This window comes from Nicotiana sylvestris, chromosome 9 (assembly GCF_000393655.2).
Source record: "Nicotiana sylvestris chromosome 9, ASM39365v2, whole genome shotgun sequence".
In the NCBI taxonomy this organism is placed as follows: domain Eukaryota; kingdom Viridiplantae; phylum Streptophyta; class Magnoliopsida; order Solanales; family Solanaceae; genus Nicotiana; species Nicotiana sylvestris.
This window is the reverse complement of record NC_091065.1, coordinates 162,579,155-162,598,319: the sequence shown is the minus strand read 5'-3', so window position 1 is coordinate 162,598,319 and position 19,165 is coordinate 162,579,155. Positions and strand designations below refer to the sequence as shown.

The 19,165-nt window shown below is 37.8% G+C and overlaps 2 protein-coding genes across 6 annotated transcripts; both read right to left on the bottom strand.

The window, feature by feature from the left end:
- Positions 1–6,806: 6,806 nt before the first annotated feature.
- On the bottom strand, positions 6,807–12,881 carry LOC104244093 (uncharacterized). Of its 5 annotated transcripts, none has more exons than XR_715395.2 (7): positions 12,457–12,881; positions 10,743–11,164; positions 10,460–10,663; positions 8,900–8,985; positions 8,684–8,809; positions 8,153–8,581; positions 6,807–7,037 (listed from the first exon to the last, which is right to left on the bottom strand). XR_715395.2 is itself a non-coding variant. In XM_009799401.2 (4 exons), the coding sequence occupies exons 2-4, from the start codon at positions 10,941–10,943 to the stop codon at positions 8,908–8,910; spliced, it is 483 nt and encodes a 160-aa protein (XP_009797703.1). In that variant the 5' UTR covers positions 10,944–11,152; positions 12,457–12,881; the 3' UTR covers positions 8,899–8,907. The 5 variants fall into 5 exon arrangements, 1 of the variants encoding a protein (XP_009797703.1); XR_715393.2 differs by having other exon boundaries at positions 10,743–11,152; XR_715394.2 differs by lacking the exon at positions 8,684–8,809 and having other exon boundaries at positions 10,743–11,152.
- Positions 12,882–16,279: 3,398 nt separating this feature from the next.
- Positions 16,280–17,284, bottom strand: LOC104244095 (uncharacterized). Its single transcript, XM_009799402.1, has 3 exons — positions 17,202–17,284; positions 16,632–17,096; positions 16,280–16,517 (listed from the first exon to the last, which is right to left on the bottom strand). The coding sequence occupies exons 1-3, from the start codon at positions 17,282–17,284 to the stop codon at positions 16,280–16,282; spliced, it is 786 nt and encodes a 261-aa protein (XP_009797704.1).
- Positions 17,285–19,165: the final 1,881 nt, after the last annotated feature.

The following is a 19,165-nucleotide window of genomic DNA, read 5'->3' as shown; positions in this document are numbered from 1 at the left end:
ATTAGATGTTCAGGCCTTGGCCAATTAGTTCGTGAGGATTGATGTTTTTGAGCCCAGTCGTGTTCTAGCTTGTACAGTCGCTCGGTCTTCCTTGTTTGGGCGTATCAAAGATTGGCAGTATGACGACCCTCATTTGCTTGTCCTTAGGGACACAGTGCAGCATGGTGGTGCCAAGCAGGTTATTGTTGGAGATGATGGAGTTTTGAGGATGCAGAGTCGTGTTTGCGTGCCTAATATGGATGGACTTCGTGAGTTGATTCTTAAGGAGGCCCACAGTTCTCAATATTCTATTCATCTGGGCGCTGCCCAGATGTATCAGGACTTGTGGAAGCATTATTGGTGGAGGAGTATGAAGAAAGATATAGTTGCATATGTGTCTCGTTGTCTAAAATGTCAGTAGGTAAAGTGTGAGCATCAGAGACCCAGTGGTTTGCTTCAGAAGTTGGAGATTCTTGAGTGGAAGTGGGAGCGTATCATAATAGATTTTGTTATTGGACTCCCATGGACTCAGAAGAAGTTCGATGCAGTTTGGGTCATTGTGGACAGGATGACCGAGTCAGCGTATTTCATTCCTATGGCAGTTACCTATTCTTTAGAGCGGTTGGCAGATATTTATATCTATGAGATCGTTCGTGTTCATGGTGTGCCCGTGTCTATCATTTCTGATCGGGGTACGCAGTTCACCTCGCATTTATGGAGGACAGTGCAACGTGAGTTGGGCACATAGGTTGAGCTGAGCATACCATTTTATCCTCAGACGGACGGGCAGTTCAAGCGCACTATTCAGATATTAGAGGATATGCTCTGTGCATATGTTATAGACTTCGGAGGTTCATGGGATTAGTTCTTGCCGCTAGCGGAATTTGCCTACAATAATAGTTATTAGTCGAGCATTTAGATGGCTCTCTATGAGGCATTATATGGTAGGCGGTGTCGATCGCCAGTCGGATGGTTTGAGCTGGGGGAGGCTCAGTTATTGGGTACAGAGTTAGTACAGAATGCCTTGGATAAGGTCAAGATTATTCAGGATCGACTTCGTACAGCTCAGTCTAGGCAGAAGAGTTATGCCGACCGTAGAGTTCGTGATGTTGCATTCATGGTCGGAGAGAGAGTGTTACTCCGGGTATCATCCATGGAGGGTGTAATGAGGTTTGGGAAGAAGGGTAAGTTGAGCCCTAGGTATATTGGGCCTTTTGAGATCCTTCAGCGAGTGGGAGAGGTGGCCTACAGACGTGCATTGCCACCCTATTTATCATCGGTCCATCTAGTGTTCCATGTGTGCATGCTTCGGAAGTATCACGACGATCCATCCCATGTGTTAGACTTCAGCACTATCCAGTTGGACAAGGATTTGACCTAGAGGAGGAGCCGGTAGCTATTCTAGACCAGCAGGTTTGTCAGTTGAGATCGAAGAGTTATCCTTCAGTTCGAGTGCAGTAGAGAGGTCAGCTTGTTGAGGCAGCTACCTGGCAGTCCGAGTCCGATATGCGGAGTAGATATCCCCACCTTTTCACCAGCTCAGGTACTTTTCTATGTTCGTTCGAGGACGAATGGTTATGACGCGATAGGTCATCTTATGATTTAGATCCAAACTCTGTGTTTCAAAGCCTTTAGAACCTCATTCTAGCCTTTCTCGATTTACGTGCACAGTCTGGGTATTGATCTGGAAGGCTTATATGCTAAAAACTGATAAAAACAAGAATTTTTGCCTTAAAAGTTATTTAGTTGACTTCGGTCAATGTTTTGAAGAAACGAATTTGGACCCCCCGTATTTTGACGGTCCGGTGGGTCCGTATTGAAATATGGGACCTGAACGTATGCTCGGAATCGAATTCGGAGGTCCATAGTTTGAGTTATGAATTTTATTGAAAATTAAAAGTTTGAAACTCTAATGGTTTTTAAGAATTGATTGATGTTTGGCCTTGTTGATACCGGTTCTGTATTTTGGTTGCGGAGCCCGGTACAGGTCCAATACAATATATATGACTTGTTTGTAAAATTAGGTGAGAAACAGAATTGGTTTGATGTGAGTCGGACGTCCGGTTGAGAAATTAGAAGTTTCAAAGTTTTCTTGAAAATTTCATTCGATTTGGTGCTAAATTCGTAGTTCTATGTGTTATTTTGGCGATTTGATCACACTAGCAAGTTTGTATGATGTTTTAATACTTGTGTGCATATTTGGTTGGAGCCCCGAGGGCTCGGATGAGTTTCGGATAGGCTACGGAGTGAAATAAACTTAGAAATCGTAGCCGGTGTGCATCAGACTTGCAGATCTCGCATTTGCGAAGAAAACCCCGTATTTGTGAAGTTGGTCTGGGGGAAGGGAATTCGCATTTGCGAAGAAGGAGGTCGCATTTGCGATCCTCCAGCATCGCATTTGTGAACAAAATGTTCACATTTGTGAAGGCAGTAGAAATGCGACAGGTTCGCATTTGCGATACTTTTCAAGCATTTGCGGGCTTCACATTTGCGAAGCCCAGGTCACATTTGCGACATCTGCAGTTGTGTAAAAGGGACTTAGATGGGATTTTTCTCCCGTTCTTCAAATTTTCAAAACCTAAAACACAAGAGGCGATTTTCCAAAGAACTTCTCTTCCCCAAATCATAGGTAAGTGATTCTAAACTAGTTTCTTTCAATCTTTCACTATATTTTACAAGATTTCATCCTAGAATCTAAGGTTTTCATGGTGGAATTGGGGATTTTTTGGTAGAAACTAGGAATTTCGAAAATTGGGGATTTAGACCTCAAATTGAGGTCGGATTCCAAAACTAATTATATATCTGGGCTCGGGGATGAATGGATAATCGGGTTTTGGTCCGAATTTCGAGTTTGGACCAAGCGGGTTCGGGTGTTGACTTTTTCAATAATGGCATAAATAGAATCCTTTGCAATCGTGGGTAGTTCTTAAGGCTTAAATTGAATCATTTGGTTGGAAATTTGCTAGATTCTATTGGTCCGGAGGCTTGTTTGAAGGGAAAAGTTGTGGTTGAGCTTTGAGTTTGGCCATTGGAGTGAGGTAAGTGTCGTAGTTAACCTTGGCTTGAGGGATTAGGTATTATTTACTTATTTTCTATGTGTTTGAATATTAGGTACAACATATAGGTGAGGTGACGAGTACCTATACGTTGTTGTCGAGTTATAGCACGTGAGTGAGTCTTATTCTTGTAATTGTCGCTTTCTTTGATCATATTGTCCATGCTTAGATTAGCTACTCGTTATGTTAAGCATTCTTATCATGTTTACGGACCTTGGTATTGAATGAGTATTGATTCAAAGTTGAGGTTGGTATTGTGGCACCAAATGTTGAAGTGAGACTTGTTATTGTCATTTCTATCTCCCTAATATTATTGTTCATTGTTTTGGTGAGGGAGAGTGTTAATGCATGAAGGGTGATGTTGTGCCATATTTTGTGAGTGTTAATGCACGAAAGATGATGTCGTGCCATGTTTTGTGAGTGATAATGCACGAAGAATAATGTCGTGCCATATTGTGAGCGTTAATGCACAAAGGGTGATGTCGTGCCATGATATCAGAGAGTTAATGCACCAAGGGTGATACCGTGTCATTTATATTGTTTTATATGGTGAGGTTAATAGTAAAAGCACGAAGGGTGATGCCATGCAGTTTCCTTTACCGCGGTTCTTATCACTGCTTTGATTCTTTCTGTTGTGATCCCATCAGCATGTCCCCCTCCCAATATTACTTGTCTTGGTTCTTTTAATGATGTTATTGGTATATATATATATATATATATATATATATATATAGTTATACTGCACAGGTTTGTTTTGTGGGTGTCTTGTCTTAGCCTCGTCACTACTTCGCCGAGGTTAGGCTCGACACTTACCAGTACATGGGGTCGGTTGTACTGATACTGCACTCTGTACTTCTGTGCAGATTTCGGTACTGGTCCGAGTTGATCCTGAGTTTAGTTGTTGGCTTCATCTGATCAGAGACCCAAGGTAGATATATCGGCGTTCGCAGGCCCTGACGTCCCCTTCTATACATTCAGTTTATTGTTTCTTTGTGTCGAAAATAATTGTATTTCCTTCAGACATTTACTTGTAGTTAAATCGTAGAAGTTCGTGAATTATGACTCCAGATTTTGGGTAGTATTATATATTGAGGTTGTTATGGATTTCCGCACTCTTTTTTTTAAATTTGTTATGGTTTAATTGTTGTTAATCACTGAAAGGTTTAAGAATTGGCTTAATGATCTCTAACGTTGGCTTGCCTAGCAAGTGAAATGTTAGGCGCCATCACGGTACCGATGGTGGGAATTTCGGGTCGTGATAGAAATACTCTGTAAAATGTGCACATGCGCGGTGCGCCTATGGAGAAGTTCAGAGAGTTGATTTTTACACTCTGCAAGAATTTTGCACTAGCACCCCGCGCCTCGCGGCGCAGTAGTGCATTTTTTCTAAAGTAATTTGTTTTCTCATTCTTTGACTTCCAGACTTGGTCCTCGACCCCCGAACGTGATCCTGACTTAATATTTTGGGCTTCTACTTAGACTTCAAAGCTCCAAACCATCCATTTTAGCTCCAGACTTGTCTCTCCACTCGAAATAACATCCTACACAACATAACACACGTAATAAGTATAAAGTATTAGCAATTAGGCTCAAATACAATCAAAGTGTAGTAACTAGAGTGCAAAATATAGTTAAAAACGTGAGTTCCTAGCCTACCATCAACACCCCACACCTAAACCATTGCTCGTCCCCGAGCAATCAAACTACACTTCACATAAAGACAACTTTTTTCAAGCAACTTCCCTAACTCATTATGCCAAGAATATTCAAAACAGACTAAGCACCCTACCGTAACATCTTAGCCTCAAGACTCGACTCACAAGCGCCACATATTTTATTCAAAACCCAGCTCACTTATTCTAACACAGAGGCCAAAGACATTACCTTTCCTTTACAAGTCATGCACCCTCACACAATCAATACAGAGTAGTTCCACACACAATAAAGTCCCAAGAACAATTAGGAACTCAAGATATGAGGAATTCACTCACTCTCAGAAATAAAATTCATGCGCCACAGAAAACATACCATAGGCTTGCCCGTAGTGTAATACTCTATTAATTGAGCTCATTTATTTAAAGATCAAGTAGGACTTTAATTGATTGTATGTAGGTTGCGTGAAGGGTATGATACATTTGGATATAGTGACTACACCTCCCTAAACACTTTAATACATATACATTAACAATTTAACCCCACACCTATGTTGAACCAAACCCTAACCTTCACACATAATCGTATCAAGCTCCCAATATCTTTAAGCACAAACAAGATGAGAACTACCACTAGCAAGGAATCTATTTTTTTTCTTTTCTAAGTTCTGGTTTTTTTTTCTTTAATCATTTTTTTTCCTTTCAATTCGCTACAAGTGGCTCTCACAATTTTTTCAAACAATGAACCTTTCTCTTTTTTTAATAGTTCTATTCAAAAACGTGACCATACCTCAACTTAGCTTTTACAAGCTCATAACAAATTCAAGTGCTCAAGAGAGGTAAAAAGTTCAAACAGATAGTCAATTCAAACAAAATGGATCAGGCTTGCAGTGTGGTTGCCAAAGAAGTAGAATTAGAGGCTCAAAGAGGCTAACTAGGATACACAACAATTAGGCAGGTCATAAACATATAATTGGCTCAACAAAGAAATGTCTATATCACTTCGTAGACTGAACAAGACTACTATTTCACTTTGCAAATACACATGGCAAGTTCTAGACATCAACTGGCATGCACAGACTATCAACAAAATCTCACACACACTTTACCACATAACTCACTTAGGACCAGATCTATCCCGACTCTCTAGTCAAAGAAATAACGCAACATCTGTGACGATCTGGACGGGCGTCTTAAGAATTAACGCCCCGATCCCCTATTAACTGCTATCCCCGAGTTTATTTCTGCTATTTTGATTTGCCGAAATGTTCGGTTTTGAGTTTCGGAGAGTTTGGGGACATTTAGTCCCTAAATGAGAGCTTAAGTGTTGGAAAGTTGACCGTAGTCGGAACAACATGAAGAAGGCCTCGGAATGGAAATCTGATAGTTCTGTTAGCTCCCTTGGGTGATTTGGGGCTTAGGGACGTGTTCGGATTGTGTTTTGGAGGTCCGTAGCTAAATTAGGCTTGAAATGCCGAAAGGTCGAATTTTGAAGTTTCCGGTTCGATAGTGAGATTTTGATCCGAGGGTCGGAATGGAATTCCGGAAGTTGGAGTACACTACTGAAAATTGGTCTATGGTAACAGTTGAAAAACCGTCCCCACAGACTGCCAAACCGTTGCCGTAGGGATTTTGGAACGGTTTACAGACTGTCACATCAGCCGGCGTACCCATAGGTCTATTGGAACGGTTCCTGCAACGGTTTGCATCGCCGTGACAATAGATACACTGATCGCAACGGTTTTTTCTTTCTCTGTTGGAATAGTTATTTTTTCCAATTGTTACGGTTTTAAACCGTTACTATATTGTTTATACAACAGTTTTTAACTGTTGCCATATTATTTAAAGAAACACTTATGTAAGCTATTGCTACGGTTATGTTGGATATAACAATGGTTTCTTTAAGCTATCGTAACGGTTACATTTGTGTTTGGAACGATTTGTAGATCATTTTGGAACAGTTTATGGGACCTATGACAACGGTTTACATTGCCTACTGGAACGCCATTTGTGTCCTATTGCAACGGTTCTGGTAGGCTATTATATCAATTCAATTAAAACCAAAATATAGCACCTGTTATAAATAAATATTTATACATATAATAAACTAAAATTTAAATACATCATAGAATGAAACTATTAATAATACAAAATTATCCATCAAGCAAATAATATCCATAAAGCAAATGTTCTACCTCATGAGTGCATAAGTTTAGTACATTTCAAGAGTGTAAATAAATTTCAAAAAATATTGGTAACAAAAGATTCCTAGAACATTCATCGATAACAATTCAAAATTCATCTCAAGTAAGGTCTAGTTCTTCATCGTCCATTTCTTGATCTACTCCACCTACAAAAAAAGATAAATAAAATTATTACCCTTCAAGAGAACCGGTCTAAGAATACTCAAGCATTTAACTATTTTCGTTCTTCTTTTATTAATCCAACTTATTCATCTCAACAAACTATACACAACATTATAACAATTTGATATTATTACCAAGGACCAAGACTTTCAAACTATCAAGCTATGATGGCAAAGTAAATGGTAAGTTGATATTATAACAATCAGCTTAATACTTTTAAACACATGTTGTGCCAACTCTACATTAATACTTTTGTGTCTATATATACACTAGCTGTTCCTTTGAGTTTGCATGAACCAAAATCAAGTTTGAAATTATGGGTTACAGAAAAAGGCTAGGCGCAGAAAGGGTACTCATGAAATCAACAAAGAATACAAGGAGAATTAGGGGGAGGAGAAGATCAAGAATGAGCTGTGTTTTAAATGATGATCTTCAACAGCAGCAAGACAAAGTGGTGAAGCTGCAGAGGCTAATCCCAGGGGCAAGCCAACTACCTTCTCATCAACTGTTTCTTCAAACTGCCAATTACATTATGCAATTAAAGCTGCAAATTCATGTCTTGCAATCTCTTTTAATTTTTTTTTATCACCAGATCATCATCATGCTAGCTAAGCATCTGATCAACAGCATGCGTGAACATCTTAAATTATAGCCTATTTTGCTTTCGAGGGTTAATTAGTTGTAGTTTGTTTTTCTTGTAAGAATCTCATTTATGGTCATTTCATCAGAAAACATATACAGTCTTAGGACATATATTACTTTTGTGCTCAATTGAAATTAAAATGTATCTTCGTACTTTGATATGTTACAAAGTTTTTTCCTCGCAAAATGAATGTTTGAATTATTCAAAACTTCTCTGTTTCCTTATACTGATAATATAGCTTTATTGCAAGTTTTCTTTGAATTTGGGATTCTCAAGCCTACTCATGGATTTAAGTTTGAAAGATTGGGAAGTTGACATATAGAAGGTGAGATTTCACCAGAAAGATTGAAACTTTGGAGGTTAACAGTAGAGATGAAAGATGTACAAGTGATACCAGTCCAACTAAAGCTCTAAGAAGAAATAGAAGAAGATGTATAACATTTGGTACGTACTGACCTTGATTGTTACTACCAGCAGATGGTCGACTGTTTAGTTGAACAACAGCTTGTTGTGCAGAGGAAGCATCCACAGGTGAACGTGCACTAAGCCTTAACATGTCAGGATCAAGTCGCAAATCTAGATTCAAACGCTAAAGTCGTGCGATGACGATCATTGTAATATTTTGTTCCATAGCATCCTTTTGTTCGTTCAACTTTTCATGCATTCTTTGTTGCATCCTCTCTTTCATTTCCTCTATTTTCTGCTGCATCCTCTCATCAGCATCTAAAGAAGATCCAAGATTCCCTTTTTGCCCTTTTAACAAAGTCTTCGTCCATATAATCTCATGCGACCTGGATGTTCATGTCCCATGACTGAAGCAAAAGCGTCAACTGAATGACTGTCATCTTCACTTTCCTGAGTTGATTGTATTCTCTCCATTTTAGCCTACAAACCAAATACGAGAGAAAAGAGTTTTAAGTAACTAAAATTGAATCAATAATTAAACAAATAATAATCACGACAAACTTTAAATTAGAAATCTCGTACAATTTTACTAATCGTATTGTCATATGAGCTTTTGTATACTCGGCCAAGTTTTCTTTTTCTTGTAGCCACAAAGATGTCCTTACTTGACAGAGTATCTAAAGTATTAGAGACTTCCTTCTTTTTATCCTAGTTACATGAAAACAGGTATAAGAATCTTTCCATATAAAGTTAGCAAGTTCATAGTTTAAAAAAAATAAGAAAGATAAAACATCAAACCTCGTGAATTAGAGCAAAGGTGTTCTGCCAGCAGTGTGTGGACACTTCAACTTACTTCGATTCTCTGTATTAGTTTCGGACATTTCCTGCAAATAAACGAGTCAACCAATAGCAACCAACAGTGATGCCTATTACCTACATCAAGACCCAAGACTACACTCATAGTATTAAAGCTTGCTTGATTAAGAGGTCAAACAATGCAGCCATCTAAAACTGTTGACTTAAACTCGGTCATTCTTTACATGACAAGAGGGATTATTAAGACAGTTATTGACATTTTGGCATCAGTTATTCATCATTTACTGTTGTAATCTCTGTTCCATTTGCTGTATCAACTACATTTGCTGTCTGATTAAACCAAAAAAAAATCTCCTTTTTTTTTCTTCAGAATTGTTTACTAATCTAACTACATCGTGTGTTGTACCTATTCTAGAATCAAAAAGCAAAATAAAAGTATAATATCAAAATATAAAAAGTTGAAGAGTTTGTCTGTTATTGCTTTTTAGTTGGTGAATTTCCAAAGTTGATAATTTAAGTAACAAATACTCCTATATTAACAGAATGTTGATTGACAATCTTCAATGTTAATGTCAAACAAAATCTAATACTAAAATCTGAGCCCTTTTCTTTCTTCAATTATTTCATTAATATTTGAATTGACTGATTCAAATGGCAACAGTAAAGACTGAAGCATGAATTCAGTGTCTAACACTAAGCAAAAGACGTTATTAATATTATACGACTAGCTATCTGTGTTACAAAATATTTTACTGAATTTATAGACTATCGAGATCAATGTTAAAATTATCACGAAGTAACAAGTACTAATAAAATTTTCTAACTTGGTTCTATAACCTCTATATTAGAAATCTTAATAGAAAAAAGGTGTTAATACATTAAAATATGATATATGGTATATTATATGTGTCTCAAGTTATATTGCCTATGCTCCTTTTGTTAGTTTTTTACACTTGAAGAAAACAGAGAAAATGTGGTTTGTGCCATCTAAAACTGCTGACTTAGATGCTAAGGGATTCTTGTATGAAGGGTTCGAGCATAATCCTCACTACTGAGCTAACTATATATTAATCAAAAGCCAATTATTGCATAATCCTCACTTTTTATTAGCATCACAAACTGAAAAAGAACTAGCTATGGTAGCACCCTTGTACCTCTTCATAAAGAAATTAGCAGAATACTGAGACATTGATCTAATCCACTCATCTCTAAGCTATGAACAGAAGTCAGCAACCAAATAGAAATATGGACCAAAGAAACAAGACCAATCGATAACCAATTAGAGCGTCTATTCACCACATTTTACTCAATCAAGTAATTTGCAAGAACAATTATCAAACAGGCTGCAATGAGCCACTGATACATGCAAAGATGAACACAAATTAAAACTTGAAGAAGAACAATATCCTATGCTTAGTATATACATTACAGTTTCACAACCAAAACTGTAATGTTTGGTACTATTTTACTTATAATTCTTTTGACTCAGGCACCAAAAAATAATTATGTTAAAACAAGACAAGAGATTCTGGATGTAATTACCTTGTGTGGATCGGAGTTCCAATATTTAAGAAGATCCTTAAAGTGAGATTCTGGAACATCTATTGGCCTATCCTCCATTCGAAGCTCATCATTCTCATAGGTTGTGAAGTGGGTTGCCTTTAATTGACTCTTATACTTTCTCCAAGCACTACAAACTGATTCAAAAACCCATTGTTTCGCCTCGTCAGGAATGTCATATTTTTCCTATAAATTTAGTGCAATTGGGTTAGTGTAAGAAATAAGAAATATCATCCATGTTTATTGGACATTGGGAACTTCATACCTTGATATATTTCCACATATCATCTTTTGTGTCTAGTTTCCTCCAATTAAATACATTAAGAGGATAAAAAGTCTCACTCCTTGCCAATGTGCCGAGGAAGCTACCCAACTCTTTTACAACCTCTTTAGTAGGAATAACAGGTTGATTATACTCATTTAGAAAGATTATTTTACGTTCCTTTCTACCATGAACACTTGGCATTTGAGTACCACCTTTTTTTCTTTTTGGCGAGGAGGGGCCCGCAATAGTACAAAACAAAGATAATCATTAATCACTATTTTTAGTTAAGTTTATGATTACAATTTATATATATATGCCTTGTTCCTCAATTTGTTCAGCTACTTCATGAGTGGTAGAATCATCAGATCGTTCATGTACTCCCTGTGATGCAGAATTTTTACTGAAGAAACCTGAAAATAGACCTAGGAAACATTACAATCAAGCTCCCTGTGCTTGATCAGATTTAACAAGCTATAGTTATTGATCTAGCACACAAGTGTTAGTTATGCAGTAACGTGGTATTAAAGGCTAGAGTACTATTTATAATTCATCACAAATCTTGAAACATGTCATTTCTTGAGCTTTTACTTTTTGAGTCAATAAGTGAATTCCTCTGGGAGATGCTGACTCTTTATAAAGAAATAACACATGCATACTACAACTGGACATATGTTTTTTTTATTCCAAATTTTGTTCAATTTAGTTAACTTTTTCAATGAGTAGCCAAATCATTAAGAAGGCAAATCAATTAGCAAGAAAGCTTAAAGCATGGTAATATCTCACTTGACTTCTTCATTTGCGTCATCTTTATGGTTCAATTACTGGCGTTCACTTCTCGGATAAAGTGTAAGTGATTCAACTAATATTTGCCTTTGGTTTATATTTCTGGTTGACTGTTTCTTGTATGCTTGTGCTATATACAACAACTGGTGGCCAATGTTATCAGTTTTGTCAAAGAAGTGTGAGCTACATACCGTGGTCTTATTTCTGCTTTTTGTAAGCACATTTGGCTCTAATTGTTGCTAACTAAGAAGTTTACTTGGTTTTGACAGCTCTTATGTATGTTCAAGTTCCCATGTCGTGCTTATTCTTTGGTGGTGGGTCCACACAGCTTCTAATAAGTCAGATGGCGGGGGGTAAGATACTTTAAAATGTGCAAAAGCTTCTTGAATCTCCTCTATTAGATTTTCTTACACACTGCTATAGGAATTGTGTTTTTTACCAATGGAAACTGAGAATAAACTAAGCCTTTTTTGATGTTGAATAAAGAGGAATTCAAAGTTATAAATAATTGATAACAGTAATATGTGCTATTACTGTTATCTTCTAGTCACTTTGGGGAAATGGTTTTCACATACATAGAGACAAAAATTGAAAGGAAGGAACAAACAATATAATCATTCCTAATATACTCATGATAGCATTGCTCCTGTCAAACACTGCACCTAAAGTAAGTGTTAAGGTTGGGTTTCAATGAAGTACATTAGTTGTGAACTTCAAATGACAAACAATACAACGAAAGCAAATAAGGGTAGGTCCCAGACAAGATAAAAGGCAAAAAATATCGCAAGTTTCCATTGTCAGTTGAGATAAAAATCATCAAGATCCAAACTTTATAAAAATTTGTAACTCTACTATGACAAGTTATATATCTTCCACATAAATGAAATTACCATAAAGATACAACTAAAAGATAAGGTAATAAACTGCATACCACAATTGCCTTTTTGACTGTAGTAACAACTCTTTTCTTTCTCCAATTCAAAGACGAAGGAATATCAACAATACCAATATCACTTAAAACACCAGCAGAAGACGACACATTAAACCTAAAATTGAAGAATTCACTGTTAAATTAATTTTGGAATTTGGGGATTTGGGGAAGGTCAGCAACTGTCCTTGAAATGAATCTATAAGGAGTTGAAAGACACTAGAAGTAGAAAGATCATAGGTTTCTAGATTTGGATTTTAGGAGTGAAAGAGAAGACTTTGGAGGAATGAATCTTTGAGAGGCTAAAAGAAAGAGATTTGGTTTTGCTGGATGTATCCAATAGTAGTACTGATCTTTGGACTTTGGATGTATCGAAGAGTATACTGAAGGTGGGCGGGTTTAATTACTGGGAAAAGGGGAAAAGGGATTTAAATTTATACTTACATTATTAAAATTAATTAAAAATATAAAAAAAATAAGGGTTGATTTTGCGGGTTTAGAAAATTTCAGGCGGTAAAATGAGGAGGGAATGAAAACCATTCCAATTAAAAAATATTTCTCCCCAACCATTCCCATAAATATGTATAGTGGAACGGTTTATAGATCCGTTGCGGAAAAATCTTCTATGGCAACGGTTCTCTTACAATTGCAACGGTTTGATATATAAAGCGTACTTATACCACCCAAATGCTATTGTAACGGTTAAAACCGTTACTATATCCGATCTATGGCAACGGTTTGTGAACCGTCGCCAAAAAACCATAGTCGTAGGCCCATTTTCTAGTAGTGGTAGCTTCGTAGTGTTGAATGTAACGTGTGTGCAAAATTTCAGGTCATTCGGACGAGGTTTGATAGACTTTTTGATCGAAAGCGTATTTTTAGAGTTTTTTTGGATTCTTAGGCTTGAATCCGATGAAAAATAGGTGTTTTGATGTTGTTTTGAGCGTTCTGAAGGTTGGAACAAGTTTGAATGAAGTTATGGAATATGTTGGTAGGTTTGGTAAAGGTCCCGGGGGCCTCGGGATGATTTCGGATGGTTGACGGAAAGATTTTTGGAATTGGAGTTGCAGCTTCAGCTGTTCTGCTATCATAACCGCACCTGCGAGTGTGGGACTGCAGAAGCGGCGGGGCCATCACAGAAGCGGAGCTGGGGAGGATATTCAGGTTCCGCAGATGCGGGAGAAATACCACAGAAGCGGTACTGCATCTGCGAAACGGTGATCGCAGGTGTGGAGTCTGGTCTTTAAGTGAAAGGTCGCAGATGTGACCAAGTCCTCGCATAAGCAGGACCGCAGAAACGGTCCCAGGGATGCAGATGCGGAAACAGCTGGGCAGAAATATGAAATTTCGAGGGTTTAGTTTCAAAAGTTGGAAATTCGATTTGGAGCTCGGGAGAGTGCGATTTTGGGAGGAAATTGAAGAGGAGATCATTGGGTAACAATTCTTTAACCCTTTCTAGTTATATTCCATCAATCTATAGTTAGTTTCATCATTTAAATTCGGATTGGAGATGAAAATTGGGGGAAAGTTGGAAGAAAGTTCTTAGACCTAGAATTCGACTTTTGATTGGGGATTTGACCTTAGATTTGGATAATTTTGGTATGCATGAACTTGTGAGAGAATGAGGATTCTGAAAATATAAATTTTACCCGATTCCGAGACGTGGGCCCGAGGGACATTTTGGTTATTTTACCTAATTTCACGTATTAGCTTAGAATTTCTTTGTATAATCAGTTACTTGAAGTGTTATTTACATTATTCAATTGAATTGAATAGATTTGGGCCATTTGGAGTCGAGTACTCGTGACAAGAGCGTGGTTTCGGGTTGATTATTGAGCCAGATCGAGGTAAGTGGCTTGTCTAACCATGTGGGGGGGGTGGGGGCCTTTCCCTTAGGATTTGGTATATTTGGTAATTGAAATGCCTTGTACGTGAGGTGACGAGTGCGTACTTATGCTAATTGTTAGAAATCCGATTTTCTTTAAGTAATTACTAGTATGTTTCATTTCCTGTTTTTTATTACTTGCACTATTAAGCCTGTTGTTAGCTTAGGAAAGCATGTCTAAGTGACTTAATTGCTTTACTTGCTCAAACTGTCTTACCTGAATTCTGTGCAGCATGCTAGGCTAGAATTACTTGTTCGGCTTAATATGAAATTGTCATTTCTGAATATTTTCCTGTTGTTGTTGTTGTGTATTTACATTGGGACTATGGAAGTGGGATTCCGGTAGCTCCCCCCCCCCCTTGCCTGTTTATTTTGGGACTACGGATGCGGAATTCCGGTAGATCCCCCTGCAGAGTTATATGGAACTACGGGAATGCACCCGGTAGATTCCCCCAATACTGGGTATTTACATTTGGGACTACGGAACGGGATTCTGGTAGATCCCCGTGCACTATGAGTTGGACTACGGGACGGGATCCCGGGATAATCCATTGGATATGTACATATGGGACTACAGGACGGTATCCTGGGAAATCCCCGGTTGTTATTTTGGTGCTAAGTCGAATTTCTTTCCATGTTTTGCCTTGTCTCAGTAATAGTTGTTTTTGCCCTTTTTATATCATGTGTTACTTTTACTGCTGTATTTATTTATACGGTTTCGTTCTACACTGTCAAACTTTATACTTTATTTAACCTCAGTAGGGCACTAACCTTCCTCGTCACTACCCGACCGAGGTTAGGCTTGGCACTTGCTGAGTACCGCTGTGGTGTACTCATGCCCCTTTTGCGCATGTTTTTCGTGTGCAAATCCAGGTACTGCGACTCAGTCCTATCACCCTTGAGGCGAGACGACTACTCCAACGACTTCGAGGTATATCTGTCGCGTTCGCAGACCGAGGAGTCCCTTTCTATTCTAGCTTTTAAACATTTGCCCTTCTGTATTTCTTTTCCTTGTTAGATATTCTGGAGTTACAGTACTGTGTAGTGATCCTTAACTTGTGATTCATGGGTTTTCGGGTTTTGGAAGTATGTATTGGTTTGAGAGTTAAATATTGTGTATGCCGAGCGGCACTTTTAAACATTGTTTTGTGACTCTTCATTATGTTTTAATTTGTTTTTATTCCACACTTTGGTTATCTTCCGCAATTTAAGCTTACCTAGTCGTAGAGGACTAGGTGCCATCACGATATTTCACGGAGGGCGAACCGAGGTCGTGACAACATCAAAATCAAATATTTTATGGCACTTATACATGAGTCAAAAACTGAGCCTAGGCATCACAACTAAGACACTCACTACTCTCAAGGCATCACAAAGTCAAGAAAGGTCATCTCCATTTAATACCACAACACAAGACTTCACTATTCCTAATAAAAGAAAAACTAACTACACCTGGTTCAAACAAAATCCTTGGAAAAGAACCGCAACACAAAGAAAAACCAAAGGTGAATTGTCAAACTACCTCGAAAAAACATAATATATTTTTTCCTTTGACTTTGATCCCTCAAGAAGACAGTCGAGGAAATCCATCATCGGAAAAAGACAATTTTTTTCAAACAAAACACAAGAAAATAAACATATATGTACATATTTATATCCCCCACCCTACACTTTAAATTGTGGCATGTACCCGTGACACACAAATAAAAAGCAAGAGATAAAGAAAACTCCCGTGATTTATCTAGTCGGGGTGTGAATCGAAGTCGGGATTTCCTTTGCACGCCCGACCCAGTACACATTTACATGCTAAGAGTTTTTTTCTGCCTTCTTTGGGTACACCCCACACTTATTATGCTTACTCTCTCCAGTTCGTTCCTTTAGGTCCCCCATTGCTCCTTCCATCTTGAAGATCACCTTTTCTTCCCCCACTATGAGCATGAGCTACCTTTCTTGAATGTCCATAATTGCTCTGCCAGTAGCCAAGAAGGATCTTCCTAGTATAAGAAGGACTTCCCTATTTTCTTCCATGTTCACCACGATAAAGTCCACAGGGAACACAAATTTGTCCACCCGAACTAGCACATCTTCCACTATTCCTTCAGGTATCATTGTGGTTTGATCCGCCAGCTGCAAGGACATAGGTATAGATCTGATTTCTCCAATTTTCCCCTCCAATTTACTGGAAATAGATAAAGGCATAAGATTAATAGAAGCACTTGAATCACACAAATATTTTTCAAACATAGTACTTCCTAAAGAGCAAGGTATAGTAAAACTCTATGGATCTCCACACTTTTTACGGAGCTTATTTTGCAAAATGGTACTACAATGCTCTGTGAGCTTGACCATCGACGTCTCTTCCACCTTTCGCTTGTTGGACAATATCTCATTCAGGAACTTAGCATAAGTTGGCATCAGTGAAAACACCTCTGTGAAAGGTATATTCACATGCACGTACTTGAGCACTTCTAGAAAATGCCCAAATTGTTCGTCCAGTTTCTCCCTTCTTTGCTTTTGAGGGAAAGGTAGAGTAGGCATATATTTACTTTCTTCGATCTCATCATTATTTCTTTGTTTTTCTTTCTTCTTCCTTGTTGGAATTTCAGATTTGTTGTTCTTCTTCAAATCATTCTCTTGCTCTGCCCTCACTTCATTCCTACTATGCTTATCACTTTTCTGCTTTCCTTCATTCTTAACTTGATTTTCCGTCAGCTCATTCTTCTCTTCTACCCATAGATCTTGCAATACTTTGCCATTCCTTAAAGACACTGCATTTATAGTTTTCTTTGGATTCCTTTCGGTATCCGCATGGAGGGTTCCTAGAGACCTCTCGAATAACAGACTAGAAATCTGTTCCACTTACCTCTCTAAGTTTCGAATATCTGCACTATGCGTTTCTAATCTCTCATCTGTCTTAATAATGAAAGCATTCATTAGATCTTCCATGCTAGACCGATTAGACTGTAGAGGTTGGTATTGCTGCCTCTACTGATTTTGAAATCCTAGAGCTCCATGTCCCTGGGGTCTCGGATTATTCTACTGAAATGAGTTCAGACTACCATTTGGTAAAATCCAAGAAAAGCCTGGGTGCCTCTGTACCATAGAGTTAAAATTATTACCACTATGGTAGTTGCCTTTGTCAAAGCTTTCCACAATATTTACCACTTCATTTGCAGCTGAGGTTTGACACTTATGTGTTGGATGACCCATTCCACAGAAGTCACAACCTGATGACGGTTGGCTCTGGATCTTGACTAAGGTCAACTTTCAATCCCATTATGCTGACACTTTCTCACTATCTCCTTGAATCTTTCCCAAACCTCGAAAACTATTTCAGTGTCCTTCTGGTAGAAGTTATGAATTTCCCTTCTGAATTATACTGTTTTTACAACTGAGAAGTATTTATCAAGGAACTTTTTAGTCATATCTTCCCATGTCCTGATCGACCCAGTTGCAGTGCTTCACGTCATCCTTCAGTGAAAAAGGGAATGCCCTTAAGTAGACTACATCTTTTAACACTCCGTTGTAGTGGAAGGTGTTCATGAATTTCTCAAAATTAAGATCTTCAATCATCTTCCTTCTAAAGACACAGTTATTCTGGATAGTTTGAAGCAAACCTAGCTTCAACTCAAAATTATTTGCTGCTACGAGTAGAGGTCTGACACTAGACAGTCCCTGATTGTAGACTGGTCTGGCATAATCACCCAATGCTCCTGGGTACCATATTTTCGAACTGGTCTTCAACTAAGGATCGATTTAGATTGAATCTGTGACCCCCATCATCTTCAATAGTCTCATTAGCAACTCTACGGGCTACCTTAGATGCTGTTTATGTAGCTTCTTCTCTATGTTATGCTGCCTCTCTTACAGCTAAATCTACCCCGTCATCACTATTATCCATGTGTTCTTGGGTTGAACATTTCCCCAAGAACTTTTCGGTGAGTTCTTTCTCTTTCCTCAACTGTCGTAGACTTTTTTTCACCTCTGGATTGTATAGAATCAATTTTTTTTAAAGAAGATCGAGTCATACACCAGAGAAGTCAACCTGTTGCTTGCACATGGAATAAAAAACCCGTGAAGAATAAAATAAAATAGGTTCCTGAATTAGCACCAAAAACTATTTTGAACAGTGTAGATTGCCAATCCCCGGAAACGACGCCAAAATCTTACGAGCGCAAAACACAATACAAAATTTATGCTCGCTAGCCAAAGATAGCATAGTATGATTATCGTCTCCACTGGGATTGGATATAAATAATGCTCTAGTAATTCTTGGTTTAGTTGCTATTCAGGGTGATCAAAACTTGATTGGAATGATTACAAACCACGAATAACTACTAAAATAAAGCAATTGACAATTGACAGTAAAGAACTAGAGATTAGCAAAGTTGATTTCTTTTTATCAATGTGAGAAATAAGGGTTTTTACATGATAGGTTCAAGATTGTTATTCTGGATATGATACTATTATATTTCATTCTTGAGGTTCTATCGATTCTCACGAATTCAGTAGGTGATTAGCTTATACTTTTGATTCATACTCTTCTCTCAATTAAATTTAAATCTTTCAAATAAACTAATGTGAAGTGTGGTGAAACTTGCAAGAATTTGTTGGTAGGAATGATCTAAGAGAAACTTCTCGCGAATATTTCTCAATCTTAATTTAAACGGCAACTCAAAAAGCTCTCTCGATTACTTCAAATAATTACCAAAATAAACTAAGGCATATGCTGCAATAATATTCAATAAGATGTTCCTCTTTCGATTAAACACTATAAAGAATAAAATTATAACTATATTAAAGCTCCTGCAATAAATCCAAGCAATT